The 19,954-nt window shown below is 51.9% G+C and overlaps 1 protein-coding gene across 1 annotated transcript in view; it reads right to left on the bottom strand.

Moving 5' to 3' along the window:
- Window positions 1–18,262, bottom strand: part of LOC133339705 (atrial natriuretic peptide receptor 1-like) — a 23,986-nt gene extending 5,724 nt beyond the window's left edge. The window contains 10 exon segments of the mRNA XM_061547859.1: window positions 2,410–2,533; window positions 3,536–3,682; window positions 4,058–4,241; window positions 8,849–8,906; window positions 10,290–10,387; window positions 10,692–10,896; window positions 13,244–13,315; window positions 15,015–15,119; window positions 17,010–17,130; window positions 18,162–18,262. Of these exon segments, the coding sequence (XP_061403843.1) occupies window positions 2,410–2,533; window positions 3,536–3,682; window positions 4,058–4,241; window positions 8,849–8,906; window positions 10,290–10,387; window positions 10,692–10,896; window positions 13,244–13,315; window positions 15,015–15,119; window positions 17,010–17,130; window positions 18,162–18,262 (1,215 nt within the window).
- Between the last annotated feature and the right edge of the window lie 1,692 nt (window positions 18,263–19,954).

Raw genomic sequence — 19,954 nt, 5'->3', positions numbered from 1 at the left:
CCATTCATCTCGGTAATCTCGGTCAGTCGGCCCGTGGCACCTGTTGGGTCTGCCCCGTGACCTCCTGCCAGCGGGCGTTCGATACTTCACGTGGCCCAAGGTGCACTTGGCCTGGCACAAGCGTCGTGGTGACGTCACCGCCAATTAGTGGCGAATGGCGGTTGTTGTTGTTGTGTCTGTGTGTGTCTCTGTGTGTCTGTGTGTGTGTCTGTGTGTGTCTGTGTGTGTGTGTCTCTGTGTGTCTCTGTGTGTGTGTCTGTGTGTCTCTGTGTGTGTCTGTGTGTGTCTCTGTGTGTGTCTCTGTGTGTGTGTGTCTCTGTGTGTCTGTGTGTCTGTGTGTGTGTGTCTGTGTGTGTGTCTGTGTGTGTGTCTGTGTGTGTGTGTCTGTGTGTGTGTGTGTCTCTGTGTGTGTCTCTCTGTGTGTGTGTCTCTGTGTGTGTCTGTGTGTGTCTGTGTGTGTATCTCTCTGTGTGTCTGTGTGTGTGTGTCTCTGTGTGTGTGTCTCTGTGTGTGTCTCTGTGTGTGTCTGTGTGTCTCTGTGTGTGTCTGTGTGTGTGTCTGTGTGTGTGCCTGTGTGCCTGTGTGTCTGTGTGTGTGTGTGTGTCGGGTTCTGCAGGACTGGAAGGATGCCCTGGTGGTCCCCCTCTTTAAGAAGGGGGACCGTACCGACTGTAACAACTACAGGGGCATCTCACTCCTCAGTGTGCCGGGTAAGGTCCTGGCAAGGATTATTCAACATCGCCTTGCTAGGCACGCTGAGGAGAGGCTTGCGGAGCCCCAATGCGGTTTCAGGAAAGGGCGGTCCTGCACAGATGCCATATTTTCTGTCCGTCTGCTACAGCAGAGGTGTAGGGAATTCCAAAAAGACCTACATCTCTGCTTTATTGACCTGGTCAAGGCCTATGATACCATCAGTAGGACTGGGCTCTGGGTTGTTCTTCGTGCTTTCGGAGTCCCTGACCCTCTGCTCACGATCATTAAGGACCTTCATGATGGTGAGCGGGCCCGGGTAAAACTACGTGGCCGGGAGTCGGAGCCTTTCCCTGTACACCTTGGGGTGCGACAGGGATGTCCTCTGGCTCCCACATTATTTAACATCTATTTTGACCGCGTAGTTCGTGAAGCCTTCAATAGCTGTACTGGGGGAATTTCCATTTGGTACAGATATAATGGGAGGCTGATCGATGCCCGGGTGCGATCAAGGGATGGCTCCCTATTGGTCAACCACGTTATGTATGCCGATGATTTGGTAATAGCTGCTCATTCAGAAGAGGAGTTGGAGACGCTGCTGCTGAGACTGGAGCGTGCCACTAAGAGGTGGGGCCTTAACATCAGCCCCACCAAAACTAAGCACCTGCCTGGGTATTTTGTACCATCGGACACTCCACCCCCACAACTCCCAATTGGTGATGGGGCAGTTGTGGAGAGAGTGGAGAGTTTCCCATACCTGGGCAGTGTGCTTATGACCGGCTCCAGTTTATCAGCAGAGGTCTCACTCCGAATCAGTCGAGCGGCAATATCTTTTCATCGGTTGCGTAACGCTGTGTGGAAGCTACCTGGTCTGTCGCTCCGCACGAAGCTTCAGGTCTTCTCGGCCACGGTCATTCCCTCCCTTCTCTAAGCTTGCGAAACGTGGACCCCCCTAGTGGAGCATCTTCGCCGGTTGGAAACATTTAGGCTGGCCTGCCTACGATCCATCCTGGGTTTAACCAGGCTGGATTGTGTGAGGAGCTCACAAATCCTTGAAAGATCTGGGAAAAGTCCCATCAGTGAGCTCCTACGGCAGGCAAGGCTGCGTTGGCTGGGTCATGTAGCCCGCATGCCCAGCCACCGCATGCCTAAACAGCTTTTGTTCGGCCGGATTGAGGGGGCTAGACGGGCGCGGCACGGGCTAGAGAAGAGATGGAGTGATGTGGTACAGGAGGACGTGGAGCTGAGTGGACTTGCCGATGACTTTTACCAGCGGTGTCAAGATCGGCCTCAGTGGAGGAGGCTCGTGAAGGACGCTACTGAGCAGTTGGAGGCAGTCGCCCTCCAACAACAACGGAGGGCGGAGGAGCGACGCTCACAACAACGAGCGGAGCGCCGGGTGGCTAAAGCACAGCAAGTTGGTACAGTAGGGGGCACAGGTGGTGCATCAGCCAGTCATCTCGGTCATCTCGGTCAGTCGACCCGTGGCACCTGGGTCTGCCCCGTGACCTCCTACCAGCGGGCGTTCGACACTTCACGTGGCCTCAAGGTGCACTTGGCCTGGCACAAGCATCGTGGTGACGTCACCTGCCACTTAGTGGCGAATGGCGGTTGTTGTTGTGTGTGTGTCTCTGTGTGTGTGTCTCTGTGTGTGTGTCACTGTGTGTGTGTCTCTGTGTGTGTCTGTGTGTCTGTGTGTCTGTGTGTGTCTCAAGGCACCTGCATGGGAGTGCTCTCAGCAGACAGAGCTGTGAAGCCGACGATGTCACTCAGGTAGACTGAGACGGAGTGGAACGCCTCTGCCACCACGCTCTGTCCCCTCTTCAGCTGCTCAGCCACAGTGCTGCAACGACACGCAACTCAATGCAACTCAGTGCAACTCAATGCAACTCAATGCAACTCACTGCAACTCAATGCAATGCAACTCAATGCAACTCACTGCAAATGAATGCAACGCAATTCAGCTCAATGGAACTTAATGCAACTCAACTCAATGCAACTCAACTCAACGCAACTCTATGGCACAACATACAATGGCATATATTAAACTACACACTGCACTACACTCAACACACTACACTATACACTACACTATACACTACACTATACACTACACTATACACTACACTATACACTACACTATACACTACACTATATACTACACTATACACTACACTACACTATACACTACACTATACACTACACTATATACTACACTATACACTACACTATACACTACACTATACACTCACTACACTATACACTACACTATACACTACACTATACTACCCACTACACTACACTATACACTACACTACACACTACACTATACACTACCCACTACACTACACTACCCACTACACTATACACTACACTATACACTACACTACACACAACACTACCCACTACACTATACCTACACTACCCACTACACTACACACTACACTACACACTACACACTACACTACACACTACACTACACACTACACTACCTACTACACACTACACTACACACTACACTACACACTACACTACACTACACACTACACTACACACTACACTAAACACTACCCACTACACTACACACTACACTACCCACTACACTACCCACTACACTACACTATACACTACACTACACACTACACTATACACTACACTACACACTACACACTACATTACCCACTACACTACACTACCGACTACACTACCCACTACACACTACACTACCTACTACACTACCTTACCCACTACACTACACTACCCACTACACTATACACTACACACTACACTACCCACTACACTACCCACTACACTACACTATGCACTACGTAGTGACGCGGCCCACCGGGGCAGGATCTGGTAGACGATGTTCTCGGCCCGGGCCCGTTCCTCCAGGTAGTCCGCTGTGCGCTCCTCCACCAGCTGCTCGAGAGTGGCTGTGTACTGAGTCATGCGGCACAGCAGCTGGTCAAGCAGGTTGGAGGTCTGTCCGCTGTGGTGGTGAGAGATGGGTGAGTGAGTGAGTTAGTGAGTGAGTTAGTGAGAGAGAGTGAGTTAGTGAGAGAGAGAGTGAGTTAGTGAGTTAGTGAGTGAGTGAGTTAGTGGGCGAGTGAGTGAGTGAGTGGCGGTGTACTGAGTCATGGGACACAGCAGCTGGTCAAGCAGGTTGGAGGTCTGTCCGCTGTGGTGAGAGATGAGTGGCTGAGTGGGTGAGTGAGTGGCTGAGTGAGTGGCTGTGTGAGTGAGTGTCTGAGTGAGTGACTGAGTGGCTGAGTGAGTGACTGAGTGACTGAGTGGCTGAGTGAGTGGCTGAGTTGCTGAGTGAGTGAGTGAGTGGCTGGGTGAGTGGCTGGTTGACTGCACGCACCTGTTGAGTCTGTGCATGGCCTGGCGAATGGCACTGAAGTCCGGCCGCAGCTCCGGCTTCTCGTCCCAGCAGCGAGCGGCGAGGCGAGCGAGCTCAGGCAGAGGGTCAGCACCAGACACGACGGGGTCCAGAGAAGGGCGCAGTGGGGGCTGGCGACCTTCCCTCTGCACCTCCAGCACCACCTCTGTGCATGTGGCAGAGATCACGCACTCAGTCACTCAACTCAGACACTCAGTCACTCACTCAGACACTCACTCACTCAGACACTCACTCACTCAGTCACTCAGCCACTCACTCAGCCACTCACTCACTCACTCAGACACTCAGACACTCACTCACTCAGCCACTCAGTCAGCCACTCACTCGCTCACTCAGACAACTCACTCACTCAGACACTCATTCAGCCACTTACTCACTTAGACCCTCACTTACTCAGTCACTCACTCAGTCACTCACTCAGTCACTCACTCAGCCACTCACTCACTCACTCAGACACTCAGTCACTCACTCACTCACACACTCACTGACTCACCCAGCCATTCACTCACTCAGCCATTCACTCACTCAGCCACTCACTCAGCCACTCACTCACTCACTCAGACACTCACTCACTCAGACACTCAGACACTCACTCACTCAGCCACTCAGTCAGCCACTCACTCGCTCACTCAGACACGCACTCACTCAGCCACCGACTCACTCAGCCACTCACTCAGCCACTCACTCAGTCACTGACTCACTCAGACACTCACTCAGACACTCACTCAGCCACTCACCCACTCACTCAGCCACTCACTTACTCAGACACTCACTCAGACACTCACTCAGCCACTTACTCACTCAGACACTCACTTACTCACACACTCACTCAGACACACTCACCCAGCCACTCACTCACTCAGCCACTCACTTAGCTACTCACTCAGCCACTCACTAAATAGGCGCTGCTTTCTAACATCACTTGCCCCAACAGTCTGTAACAGGCTGTGTGTCTGTGTGTGTCTGTGTGTCTGTGTGACTGTGTGTGTGTCTGTGTGCGTGTGTGCCTGTGTGTGTGTGTCTCTGTGTGTCTGTAGTCCAGCAAAAACAACCCCCTACCTCCTCATGGTGCCGGACGGGCAACGCTGCCGTGGGCGTTGGTGACCACCACAGCGGCTAAATTGGAGCTCTGGACGGGTGCGAGGGGCTGGTAACCCCTCCACCTTCAATAAATTACCACAAACCCACGTGAAAAATATGTAATAAATAAGCTTGTGCCGGAGGTCCCGAGGGGACAGGCGTCTATGACGTCTCCTGGCCAAACCCCAATTGGCGGAGCCAGTAGATTGAATCTTTACCCTCGAGGCTCCTCCAGAAACAACAAAAAGCCACTACAGATGGCCACGTGGAATGTTCGAATGCTCACTGCGGAGGAGAGGCTGCAACTCCTCTGTCGGGAGCTGGACCGGTATCGCCTGGATCTCTGTGGCATTCAGGAGGTCCGGTGGACCGGCTCTGGCTCCTGCCACCATGAGGGGTGGGCAGTCCTCTACTCGGGGCAGGAGACTGCCTTAACAACAGGGAGTGGCTCTTCTACTGAACAAAAAAATGAAGGGGATGTGGGAGCGTAGCGGTGAGGTGTGGGAAGCTGTAAGCCCAAGGCTACTTTGTGCTCGCATTCCCATCAACCGGAGGTGAGGAGTGGTGGTCGTGGTTACTTATGCTCCCACTGAAGACGAACATCCGTGGAGGGATGCAGGCAAGGCCGATGAGTCAGATGCCTTCGATGACCTGTCACAGGTGCTGGCTAAAGTGGCCCCTCGGGATAGAGTCATCTTGTTGGGTGACTTCAATGCCCGAGTTGGTCATGATGCTGGCACCTGGTCTGGAGTGATTGGAAGGCATGGGTCAGATCAGCTCAATAACAACGGTAGGAGGCTGCTAGATTTTTGTGCAGCCCATGGGCTTGTAATTACCAACACGCTGTTCTGGCATCGGCGCATCCACACAACATCATGAATGCATGCCGGGTCCAAGCAAGAACATCTGCTGGACTACATAGTGACGGACAAGCGGATGCGAGCCCATGTGCTTGACACCAGGACCTACCGTGGAGCTGATCTGCCCTCTGACCATCGACTTGTCATCTGTAAGATGCGCATGCCTTTCTTCCACTCCGGTGGTGGGTGTACACCCAAGACCCCATTCCAACCTAAGGTGGCCTGGTCTCAGCTAGCTGATGTAAGTTGCAAGTGAGAATTTCATCATCGCTTGTGGCTGGGGTTGGCATCGTCCCCCAATCCTCCTGATGTCGAGGGTAAATGGGCGAGGTTTAGGACTGTGGCTCATGCAGCTGCAATGGCTGCTTTCGGTACATGGTCCAGACCTCCGCAGAGACCCTGGCTGACAGAGGAGGTGTTCAGGATTGTTGAGAAAAAGCGAAAGGCCCACTCTAATCTTCTGCAGCATCCCACATCAGAGAATGAGGCTTACCGCAACCTTCGCTCGGAGAGCCGGGAGGCGCTTCAAGGATGGGTGGTGGTTGTGGGTTGCTGAGGAGATGGAGTCTGCCTCAGTGGCCCACGATCAAAAATCACTATTTATCTCCATCAAAAAAGTAACCTGCAGCGCCACACCTATTACCATCATTAGAGGAAAGAACCGTGATCCAATCTCCGACCCCCAAGAAGAGGTTTGCAGATTTGCTGAGCATTTCTGTGAGGTCCTGGGGGAGGGGAAATCTCTCAGCCAGGAAAACATCATGGCACAAAGTGGGGATAACCCTGCTGAGGCTGCGGTGCCTCAAATATTGGAGGAGGAATTCACCCCGTGTGAGTGGCTGGCTGAGGTGCCATCTGTTGAGGAAGTACTGAAGGCGATCCGGAGTCTGAGACCAGGAAAGGCACCGGGCAGAGATGATCTCCCAAGTGAAATGCTGAGGGAGGGTGGCGTTTGTGCACAGACTGCCCTACATGACATGATAACAACAGTCTGGACCACTGGACGAGTTCCGCAGGACTGGAAGGATGCCCTGGTGGTCCCCCTCTTTAAGAAGGGTGACCGCACACAGACTGTAACAACTACAGGGGCATCTCACTCCTCAATGTGCCGGGAAAGGTCCTGGCAAGGATTATTCAACATCGCCTTGCTAGGCACGCTGAGGAGAGGCTTGCGGAGCCCCAATGCGGTTTCAGGAAAGGGCGGTCCTGCACAGATGCCATATATTCTGTCCATCTGCTACAGCAGAAGTGTAGGGAATTCCTACAAGATCCACATTTCTGCTTCATTGACCTGGTCAAGGCCTATGATACCATCAGTAGGCCTGGGCTCTGGGTTGTTCTTCGTGCTTTTGGAGTCCCTGACCTTCTGCTTACGCTCATTAAGGACCTTCATGATGGTGAGCAGGCCCGGGTAAAACTACGTGGCCGGGAGTCAGAGCCATTCCCTGTACACCTTGGGGTGTGAAAGGGATGTCCTCTGGCTCCCACATTATTTAACATCTATTTTGACCACGTAGTTCATGAAGCCTTCAATAGCTGTAGCGGAGGAATTTCCATTCTACAGATATAATGGGAGGCTGATCGATGCCCGGGTGTGGTCAAGGGATGGCTCCCTATTGCTCAACCACGTTATGTATGCCGATGATCTCATAATTGCTGCTCACTCAGAGGAGGAGTTGGATGCGCTGCTGCTGAACCTGGAGCGTGCCACTAAGAGGTGGGGCCTTACCATCAGCCCCACCAAAACTAAGCACCTGCCTGGATATTTTGTACCATCGGACACTCCACCCCCACAACTCCCAATCGGTGATAGGGCAGTTGTGGAGAGAGTGGAGAGTTTCCCATACCTGGGCAGTGTACTCATGACAGGCTACAGTTTAGCAGCAGAGGTCTTACTCCGAATCAGTCGAGTGGCATTATCTTTTAATCGGCTGCGTAACGCTTTGTGGAAGCTACCTGGTCTGCGCTCCGCACGAAGCTTCAGGTCTTCTCGGACACAGTCATTCCCTCCCTTCTCTACACTTGCGAAACGTGGACCCCCCTAATGGAGCATCTTCGCCGGTTAGAAACATTTAGGCTGGCCTGCCTATGATCCATCCTGGGTTTAACCAGGCTGGGTTGTGTGAGGAACTCACTAATCCCATCGGTGAGCTCCTCCGGCAGGCAAGGCTGCATTGGCTGGGTCATGTAGCCCGCATGCCCAGCCACCGCATGCCTAAACAGCTTTTATTCGGCAGGATCGAGGGGGGTAAACGGGCGCGGCACGGGCTAGAGAAGAGATGGAGTGATGTGGTACAGGGGGATGTGGTGCTGAGTGGACTTGCCGATCACTGGTACCAGCGGTGTCAAGATCGGCCTCTGTGGAGGAGGCTCGTGAAGGACGCTGCTACTGGGCAGTTGGAGGCAGTCGCCCTCCAACAACAACGGAGGGCGGAGGAGCGACGCTCACAACAACGAGCGGAGCGCCGGGTGGCTAAAGCACAGCAAGTTGGTTCAGTAGGGGCACAGGTGGTGCATCAGCCAGTCGTCTCGGTCATCTCAGTCAGTCGACCCGTGGCACCTGGGTCTGCCCCGTGACCTCCTGCCAGCGGGCGTTCGACACTTCACGTGGCCTCAAGGTGCACATGGCCTGGCACAAGCGTCGTGGTGATGTCACCGCCACTTAGTGGTGAATGGAGGTTGTTGTTGTTGTTGTGTCTGTGTGTGTACTGTGTGTGTGTGTCTGTATGTGCGGCAACTCGCTACCACTAACATCACTTGCCCCCTATCGCCTGCTGGAGGCTTTACAGGGGACCTTTGTCTGCTCTTTAACCTTTGGGGCTCAGCTGCTGCCCTTGCAGGTAGAAGGGTCCCTGCCGGAGAGCGACTTCCTGTGAAGATCACATCGACATAGAACACAGACACACACACACACAGACACACACACAGACACACACACACAGACACACATTCAGACACACACACAGACACACACACGGACACACACACACAGACACACACACAGACACACACACAGACACACACAGACACACACACAGACACACACACAGACACAGACACACAGACACACACAGACACAGACACACACACACAGACACACACACACACAGACACACAGACACACACAGACACAGACACACACACACAGACACACACACACACACAGACACACACACAGACACACACATACACACATACACACACAGATACAGACACACACACACAGACACACACACACACAGACACACATGTAGGCTCGCCCGTAGAGACCCGCGGAGACCCATGGAGTATTCACAGAGACCCACAGAGACCCAAATAGATGCATAGAGACCCATAGAGACTCACGTAGACTTACACAGACCCACGGAGACCCATAGAGACCTACACAGACCCACAAAGTCTTCTTGGTTCTTTCGGTAAAGTCACGTAGAAGGGAAGTATTTTTATTATTTTATTACTTCCCTTCTACGTGACTTTACCGAAAGAACCAAGAAGATGAATCCCTGCAGTCACGAAAGCTTTAAATCGAGACCCACAAAGACCTACAGAAACACACAGAGACACACAGAGATCTACAGAGACCCACAGAAACCCACAGAGACCCACAGAAACCCACAGAGACCCACAGAGACCCACAGAGACCTACAGAGACCCACAGAAACCCACAGAGACCTACAGAGACCTACAGAGACCTACAGATACCCTCAGAGACCCACAGAGACCCCCTGTAGATATCTCCTCGCTGGGTGATGGTGATGACGGTGATGGTGGTGATGGTAGTGATGGTGGTGATGGTAGTGATGGTGGTGATGGTGGTGATGATGGTGATGGTGATGATGATGATTGTGATGATGGTGATGGTGGTGATGGTGGTGATGATGATGGTGGTGATGGTGGTGATGGTAGTGATGGTGGTGATGGTGGTGATGGTGATGATGATGGTGATGATGGTGATGATGGTGATGGTGGTGATAATGATGGTGATGATGATGGTGGTGATGGTGGTGATGGTGGTGATGATGATGGTGATGATGATGGTGATGATGGTGGTGATGATGGTGATGATGGTGATGGTGGTGATGGTGGTGATGATGGTGATGATGGTGATGATGGTGGTGATGGTGATGATGGTGATAGTGGTGGTGGTGATGATGATGGTGATGATGGTGGTGATGATGATGGTGATGATAGTGGTGATGATGGTGATGATGGTGATGATGGTGGTGGTGGTGATGATGGTGATGTGACGTCACCTGTGTGATGATGGCGAAGCTGTAGACGTCTCCCCGCTGGGTGCCCTGCGGTGGAGGCCGCTCGGAGCGCAGCAACTCGGGGGCTGTCCACAGCCACTCTGAGACACACACACAGACACACAGACACACAGAAAGAGACACCCACACAGACACAGATACACACACAGACACACACACAGAGACACACAGACAGAGACACACACACAGACACACACACAGACAGATACACAGACACACACACACAGACACACACAGACACACACACACAGACACACACACAAAGAGACACACACACAGACACACACAGAGATCAGTGAATGTCTCTCTGTAGTAAGTGAACAGCATCTCTTTGTAGTAAGTGAACAGTGAGTGAACAGTGAGTGAACAGTGAGTGTCTCTCACTGGCGTAGGCGTCCCTGGCTCCCCGGCGGTCGAGCCCGTGGGCCTTCAGGCCAGGCCCGTGGGCCCTCAGGCTGGGCCTGTGGGCCCTCAGGCTGGGCAGGCCGTAGTCCGTCACCTTGAGGGCGAATCGCGAGTTGACGACGCACGTGGAGGACGACAGAGAGCCGTGGGACACTATCACGCTGCCGTGTAGCACCTGCATCGCCTACACACACACACACAGACACACACACACACAGACACACACTCACAGACACACACACAGACACAGACACACACACACAGACACACACACAAAGACACAGACACACAGAGACACACAGACACACACACAGACACAGAGACACACACACAGACACACAGACACACAGACACACACACAGACACACAGACACACACACACACAGACACACACACACAGACACACACAGACACACAGACAGACACACACAGACACACACACACAGAGACACACACAGACACACACACACAGACACACACACACAGACACACAGACACAGGGACACACACAGACACACACACAGAGACACACATACAGACACACACACAGATACACACACACACAGACACACACAGAGACACACACACAAACACACACACAGACACACACAAGCACACACACAGACACACACACACAGAGACACGCATACAGAAACACACACAGACACAGACACACACACAGAGACACACACATACAGATACACACACACACAGACACACAGACAGACACACACACACAGACACACACATACAGACACACACAGACACACACAAACACACAAACAGACACAGACACACACGTTCGGTTCGTTCCTCGATCCATGCTCGATCAGAGCTCGATCTGTGACAGATCAGAGCCTGATTCGTGCTCGAGCGAGCGTGGATAAGGAACGCATCAAGCGGCGACACTGTGACGAGCTCTCTGGGTGTGTGTGTGTTTGTGTGTGTGTGTGGGTGTGTGTGTGTCTGTGTGTGTGTCTCTGTGTGTGTGTCTGTGTGTGTCCCTGTGTGTGTGTGTCTGTGTGTGTGTGTCTGTGTGTGTGTGTCTGTGTGTGTCTTGTAGCCCGCATGCCCAGCCACCGCATGCCTAAACAGCTTTTGTTCGGCCGGATCGAGGGGGGCTAGACGGGCGCGGCACGGGCTGGAGAAGAGATGGAGTGACGTGGTACAGGAGGACGTGGAGCTGAGTGGACTTGCCGATGACCGGTACCAGCGGTGTCAAGATCGGCCTCAGTGGAGGAGGCTCGTGAAGAACGCTACTGGGCAGTTGGAGGCAGTCGCCCTCCAACAACAACGGAGGGCGGAGGAGCGACGCTCACAACAACGAGCGGAGCGCCGGGTGACTAAAGCACAGCAAGTTGGCACAGTAGGGGGCACAGGTGGTGCATCAGCCAGTCATCTCGGTCATCTCGGTCAGTCGACCCGTGGCACCTGGGTCTGCCCCGTGACCTCCTGCCAGCGGGCGTTCGACACTTCACGTGGCCTCAAGGTGCACTTGGCCTGGCACAAGCATCGTGGTGACGTCACCGCCACTTAGTGGCGAATGGCGGTTGTTGTTGTTGTTGTGTCTGTGTGTGTGTGTAGGTGTGTCTGTGTGTGTGTGTCCTACTGCTACAGCTACTGCCGATGCCCACAGCGCCACGAACCACGGCAGAGACCACGAGTAGAATCCCTCTCGTGGCCACCACCAACAACAGCAGTGGTAGCGATTGGTGGTGGTGGTAGTGGTGGTGGTAGTGGTGGTGGTGATGGTAGTGGTGGTGGTAGTAGTAGTGGTGGTGGTGGTAGTGGTGGTGGAGGCAGTGGTGGTAGTGGTAGTGGTGGTGGTTATGGTGGGGGTAGTGGTGGTGGTGGTGGTAGTGGTGGTGGTAGTGGTGGTCGTGGTTGTCGTGGTGGTGGTGGTAGCGGTGGGGGTAGTGGTAGTGGTGGTGGTAGCGGTGGTGGTAGTGGTAGTGGTGGTGGTAGCGGTGGTGGTAGTGGTGGTGGTAGTGGTGGTGGTAGTGATGGTCGTGGTTGTCGTGGTGGTGGTTGTGGTAGTGGTAGTGGTGGAGGTAGTGGTGGTGGTGGTGGTGGTGGTAGTGGTGGTGGTAGTGGTGGTCGTGGTTGTCGTGGTGGTGGTGGTAGCGGTGGTGGTAGTGGTAGTGGTGGTGGTTGTGGTGGGGGTAGTGGTAGTGGTGGTGGTAGCGGTGGTGGTAGTGGTGGTGGTAGTGGTGGTCGTGGTTGTCGTGGTGGTGGTGGTAGCGGTGGGGGTAGTGGTAGTGGTGGTGGTAGCGGTGGTGGTAGTGGTGGTAGTTGTGGTGGGGGTAGTGGTGGTGGTAGTAGTGGTAGTAGTGGTGGTAGTAGTAGTAGTGGTGGTGGTGGTAGTGATGGTTGTGGTTGTCGTGGTGGTAGTGGTGATGGTGGTAGCGGTGGTGGTAGTGGTGGTAGTAGCGGTGGTGGTGGTGGTGGTTGTGGTGGTGCTGGTAACAAGTCAGCCCCTGCAGGTGTCACGTGTCGTGTAGCGCTGTGCCAGGCTAGGTGCACGAGGCTACCTTGACGATGTCGTTGAGGAGTGAATATCGGAACAGCCAGTCGAGGGAGATGGCCGAGTTCTCTAGGATGTCCTGCGGGAACACACAAACACACAGACACACACACACACTAATACACACACTAATACACACACACAACCACTCACTCACCCATTCAATCACTCACCCACTCATTCACTCACTCATTCACTCACTCATTCACTCACTCACTCAGCCACTCACTCACCCACTCACCCACTCAGCCACTCACTCAGTCTCTAACTCACTCAGCCACTAACTCACTCAGCCTCTCACTCACTCACTCAGCCACTATCTCACTCAGCCTCTCACTCACTAACTCACTCAGCCTCTCACTCACTAACTCACTCAGCCTCCCACTCACCCATTCACCCAACCACTCATAAGCGACCAGGCCATCACACATGATAGCAGCTCTACCAAGTGGCTCAGCACGTGGATATTGAGAGCAGCAGTCAGCTACTTCCGGAGACAAATCCACGCGGCGACCATCACGGGGAGAGAGACACAGACTACAAACATAACCAGCAGCAGCAGCAGCAGGCATCGTCTGGGTCTGGGATTTAACCAACGACCTCCTGCGTACGAGGCGAGGTAGTCAACATCTCAGCATTGAACCCACGACCTCCTGCGTACCAGGCGATGTAGTCAACATCTCAGCGTGGAACCCACGACCTCCTGTGTACCAGGCGAGGTAGTCAACATCTCAGCATGGAACCCACGACCTCCTGTGTACCAGGCGAGGTAGTCAACATTGAACCCACGACCTCCTGTACACCAGGCGAGGTAGTCAACATTGAACCCACGACCTCCTGTGCACCAGGCGAGGTAGTCAACATTGAACCCACGACCTCCTGTACACCAGGCGAGGTAGTCAACATTGAACCCACGACCTCCTGTGCACCAGGCGAGGTAGTCAACATTGAACCCACGACCTCCTGTACAGCAGGCGAGGCAGTCAACATGGAACCCACGACCTGCTGTGTACCAGGCGAGGCAGTCAACATCTCAGCATGGAACCCACGACCTCCTGTGCACCAGGCGAGGTAGTCAACATCTCAACATTGAACCCACGACCTCCTGTGTACCAGGCGATGTAGTCAACATCTCAGCATTGAACCCACGACCTCCTGCGTACCAGGCGAGGTAGTCAACATCTCAGCATTGAACCCACGACCTCCTGCGTACCAGGCGAGGTAGTCAACATCTCAGCGTGGAACCCACGACCTCCTGTGTACCAGGCGAGGTAGTCAACATCTCAGTATGGAACCCACGACCTCCTGTGTACCAGGCGAGGTAGTCAACATTGAACCCACGACCTCCTGTGCACCAGGCGAGGTAGTCAACATTGAACCCACGACCTCCTGTACACCAGGCGAGGTAGTCAACATGGAACCCACGACCTCCTGTGTACCTGGCGAGGTAGTCAACATCTCAGCATTGAACCCACGACCTCCTGTGTACCAGGCGATGTAGTCAACATCTCAGCATTGAACTCACGACCTCCCGTGTACCAGGCGAGGCAGTCAACATCTCAGCATGGAACCCACGACCTCCTGTGTACCAGGCGATGTAGTCAACATCTCAGCATGGAACCCACGACCTCCTGTGTACCAGGCGAGGCAGTCAACATCTCAGCATGGAACCCACGACCTCCCGTGTACCAGGCGATGTAGTCAACATCTCAGCATGGAACCCACGACCTCCTGTGTACCAGGCGAGGTAGTCAACATCTCCCAGGCCCTGCTCCCACCTTGAGGCTCCCCCTTGGGCAGTACTCGGTGAGGATGAAGGCGTGGGGGGGCTGCAGGGAAGCTCCCACGAAGCGAGTCACGTGGTCACTCTGAAGGTCGCGCATCTTCACACCACGTGGGGGGCAGAGGGGGGGAGAGGGGGGGGGTGTGAGATTACTGACACTGCTAAACACTACTGCACACTACACTATACACTACACTACTATACACCACACTATACACTACACACTACACTATACAATTAACTACACTATACACTACACTACTAAACACTACACTATACACTACACTACTATACACTACACTATACACTACTATACACTATACACTACACTACTATACACCACACTTTACACACTACTAAACAATACACTACACACTACCCTATACACTACAATACATTACTATACACTATACTAAATACTACAATATTCTCTACACTACATACTACACTATACACTACCCTATACACTACTATACACTACACTATACACACTACTAAACAATACACTACACTACACACTACGCTATACACTACAATACACTACTATACACTACACTATACACTACACTATACACTACAATACACTACTATACACTTCACTATACACTACACTATACACTACAATACACTACTATACACTTCACTATATACTACACTATACACTACAATACACTACTATACACTACACTATACACTACAATACACTACTATACACTACACTATACACTACCCTATACACTACAATACACTACTATACACTTCACTATACACTACACTACTATACACTACAATACACTACTACACACTACACTACACACTACACTACACACTACTATATGCGGTGTTTTAACGCTCGCCAAGGGGGGTAATTGTCAACACGTGCGGGCTGGGAGCAGTGGGGTCGTACCGGGTCCGGCCGCTGTTGCTGGGGGACAACGATTGAGACGGAGACGACCCGTTAGGCAATTAGGGATGCAGGGCCGTGATTGGCCGATTGCTGTTGTCAGGGACAACATGGCGCCCTTAAGTCTGGGAATGGGGGCAGGTGATGGTGGTGGCTGTGGGTATCGGGGGGGGGGGGACGCTGGTTAATTAATTGCAAATTGCATTGGAACCTCATTTGCCAGTAAAAAATATGATAATTGTTTTTTTACCCTTCTATCTGGCAACAAAACTGACACCTTTTTTACAAGGAGTCATGTTTGCATAGACCACAATACCTGCGGTCGTAATGCAAACAAAACACACAACTCTGATAATGTATGTGCACTGTCCTTGAAGTTGATTGGTCCACACCCGAGACAGCTTTCCTTAGAGCCTAGTCTCACATGGTGTTGGGCCAGATGACGCCAACATGAGGAGGGGGATAAATAGGGGAGCGTGAGAGCGAGACGGGAAGTTGTGCCTGGGAGCTGGACGGAGTCGGTCGGAGCAGAAGAAGAAGTGTGGAGTAGCAGTGGAGTAGAAGACGCCGAACGAGAGACAGTCGGAGTGGGACGGAGAAGCAGAGAGGAGAGTCGGGAGATACGGAGCGAGCGAGGGAGGTGGAGCGAGCGAGGGAGGGAGCGGAGGATGCGCTAGAGGATGGTGGCGAAATGTGCCGAGTTGGACAAAATAAAGTGACCACAGAAAAGGAATAAGTTGTCCGCGTAAAGTTCAGCACTACATATATACTATACACTATACACTACACTATATATATACACTACACTATACACGACACTATACACTACATTATACATTATACACTACACTATACACTACACTACATACTACACTATACACTTCACTACACGCTACATTATACATTACACACTACATTATACACTACACTATACACTACACTACACACTACACTATACATTACACTATACACTACACTATACACTACACTATACACTACACTACACACTGCACTATACATTACACTATACACTACACACTACACTACACACTACACTACACACTACACTATACACTACACACTCACGTGCTTCAGCTCGAGCAGCAACTTCCTGGAGACGTCGATCTTCTTGCTAAGGATGGGCTTCACCACCACCACGTTGCCCTTCGCACAGAGACACACAAAGACACACACACAGAGACACACACAGAGACACACACACACAGACACACACACAGACACACACAAACACACACAGAGTGAGACACAGAGAGAGAGACACAGACACAGAGATAGATAGAGAGACAAACAGAGACAGAGAGACAGTGAGAGACAGAGAGAGAGAGACAGACAGACAGATACAGAAAGACAGAGAGAGATGCATAGAGAGAGAGAGAGAGACAAAGAGTGAGACAGACACAGAGAGAGAGAGACAAAGAGACAAGCAAAGAGACAGAAAGACAGAAAGAGAAACAGCAGTGATAATTGGTTTTTTACCCTTCTATCTAGCAGCAAAACTGACGAAAAAAGGTTTCAGTTTTGTTGCCAGATAAAAGTGTAAAAAAAAAATTAACATATTTTTTACTGGCAAATGAGGTTCCAATGGATAAACAGTAGTGTCAGCCGGTCCTCCATATTTGCCTCCAGATCCTCCACCAACCTCTCCACCGCTGGAGCCACACCTGAACCGCCACGCTCCCAAGCCCCGCAACCACCACCACCCCCACCCTCCACATTATGTGGATCAGAGAGCCACTCCCTGCTTAATTTGGAGCGTTCGTGACTGCAGGAGTTACTCTTTGGTGGTTCTTTCGGTAAAGTGACGTATCAAGAGAAAGTAATAAATTAAATACGAGCATACGACGACGTTTCGATTGCAACACAAGCAATCATCGTCAGGTATAAAAGAAATAGAAACACAAATATAGTAGACTTAGAAATGTCATGTAATACAACAGAGAGTCGGATAACATAATAGGGTGTTGACTGTTATGTTATCCGACTCTCTGTTGTATTACATTTCTAAGTATACTAGATTTGTGTTTCTATTTCATTTATACCTGATGATGATTGCTTGTGTTGCAATCGAAACGTTGTATGCTAGTATTTAACGTATTACTTTCTTTTGATACGTGACTTTACCGAAATAAGAACCAAAGAGTAGCCACACCCTGGTCAAATTGGCATTCTCCTGCCACCGACTGGAGGACTTTCCACACCCCTCATGGTGACCGGCACCAGAGCCGGTCCCACGGGACCTCCTGAATGACGCAGAGATCCAGGCAGTACTGGTCCGGCTCCCGACAGAGGAGTGGCAGCCTCTCCTCCACTACACACATCTAAAACAGTCCACCGGACCTCCTGAATGCAACAGAGATCCAGGCGGTACCGGTCCAGCTCCCGACAGAGGAGTGGCAGCCTCTCCTCCGCGGTGAGCGTTCGAACATTCCACGTGGCCACTCGCAGTGGCTTTTACCACCATCAACACCACCACTACCACCACCACTACCACCACTACCAACATTATAACCACCACCACCTCAACTAGCCCACCACTTTTACCACTAACACTACCACCACTATCACTGACACCACTGCAACCGCCACTACCAACACTACCACCACCACTACCATCACTATCACCATTACCACCACCACCGCTATCACTACCATTACCACCATACCCACACCACCATCTCCACCACCTGAATCACCATTACCACCACCACTATCACCATCACTATCACCACCAGCACTACCACATCTACCACCACTATTACCACCACTACCACCACTATCACCACTACCACCTCCACCACCACTATCACCACCACCACCTCCACTACCACCACAACTACCACCAACAACAACAACCGCCATTCGCAACTAAGTGGCGGTGACGTCACCACGACGCTTGTGCCAGGCCATGTGCACCTTGAGGCCACGTGAAGTGTCGAACGCCCCTGGCAGGAGGTCACGGGGCAGACCCAGCAGGTGCCACGGGTCGACTGACTGAGATGACTGAGACAACTGGCTGATGCACCACCTGTGCCCCCTACTGTGCCACCACCACTACCACCACTACTACCACCACTACCATCACCACCACCATCACCTCCACCACTACCACCACCACCACTACTACCAAGACCACCACCACTACCACCACCACCACTACCACCACCTCCACCACTACCACCACCACCACCAACACTACTACCACCACCACCACCACCACTACTACCACCACTACCACCACTACTACCACCACCACCACTACTACCACCACCACTACCACCACCACCATCACCTCCAACACCATTACCACTACCACCACTACCACCACCATCACCACCACCACCACCACCACGTGTGAGTGAGTGACTGGGGTCTGTACCTTGTAGGAGGCCACAGTGGGGGACCCCTCCCGTGGGCCTTCGACGCTGCAGAAGGAACCACGTCGGGAGGTCGTCTGCAGTGACAACGCAACTCGATTACTACACTACACTATACACTACACACTACACAACACTATACACTACACTATACACTACACTACACTATACACTACACTATACACTACACTACACTATACACTACACTACACTATACACTACACTATACACTACACCCTACACTATACACTACACTATATACTACACTACACTATACACTACACTATACACTACACTATACACTACACTATACACTACACACTACACAACACATTACACTATACACTACACTATACACTACACACTATACACTACACTATACACTACACTATACACTACACTACACTATACACTACTATACACTACACTATACACTACACTACTATACACTACACTACACTATACACTACACTACACACTACACTACACACTACACTACACACTACACTATACACTACACTACACACTACACTATGCACTACACTACTATACACTACACTACACACTACACTATACACTACACTACACACTACACTATACACTACACTACACTATACACTACTATACACTACACTA

The sequence above is a fragment of the Lethenteron reissneri genome, unplaced genomic scaffold (assembly GCF_015708825.2).
Source record: "Lethenteron reissneri isolate LAM-NWPU_2019-01 unplaced genomic scaffold, ASM1570882v1 scaffold_210, whole genome shotgun sequence".
Taxonomy (NCBI): Eukaryota; Metazoa; Chordata; class Hyperoartia; order Petromyzontiformes; family Petromyzontidae; genus Lethenteron; species Lethenteron reissneri.
This window is presented reverse-complemented; position numbering and strand designations above follow the sequence as displayed.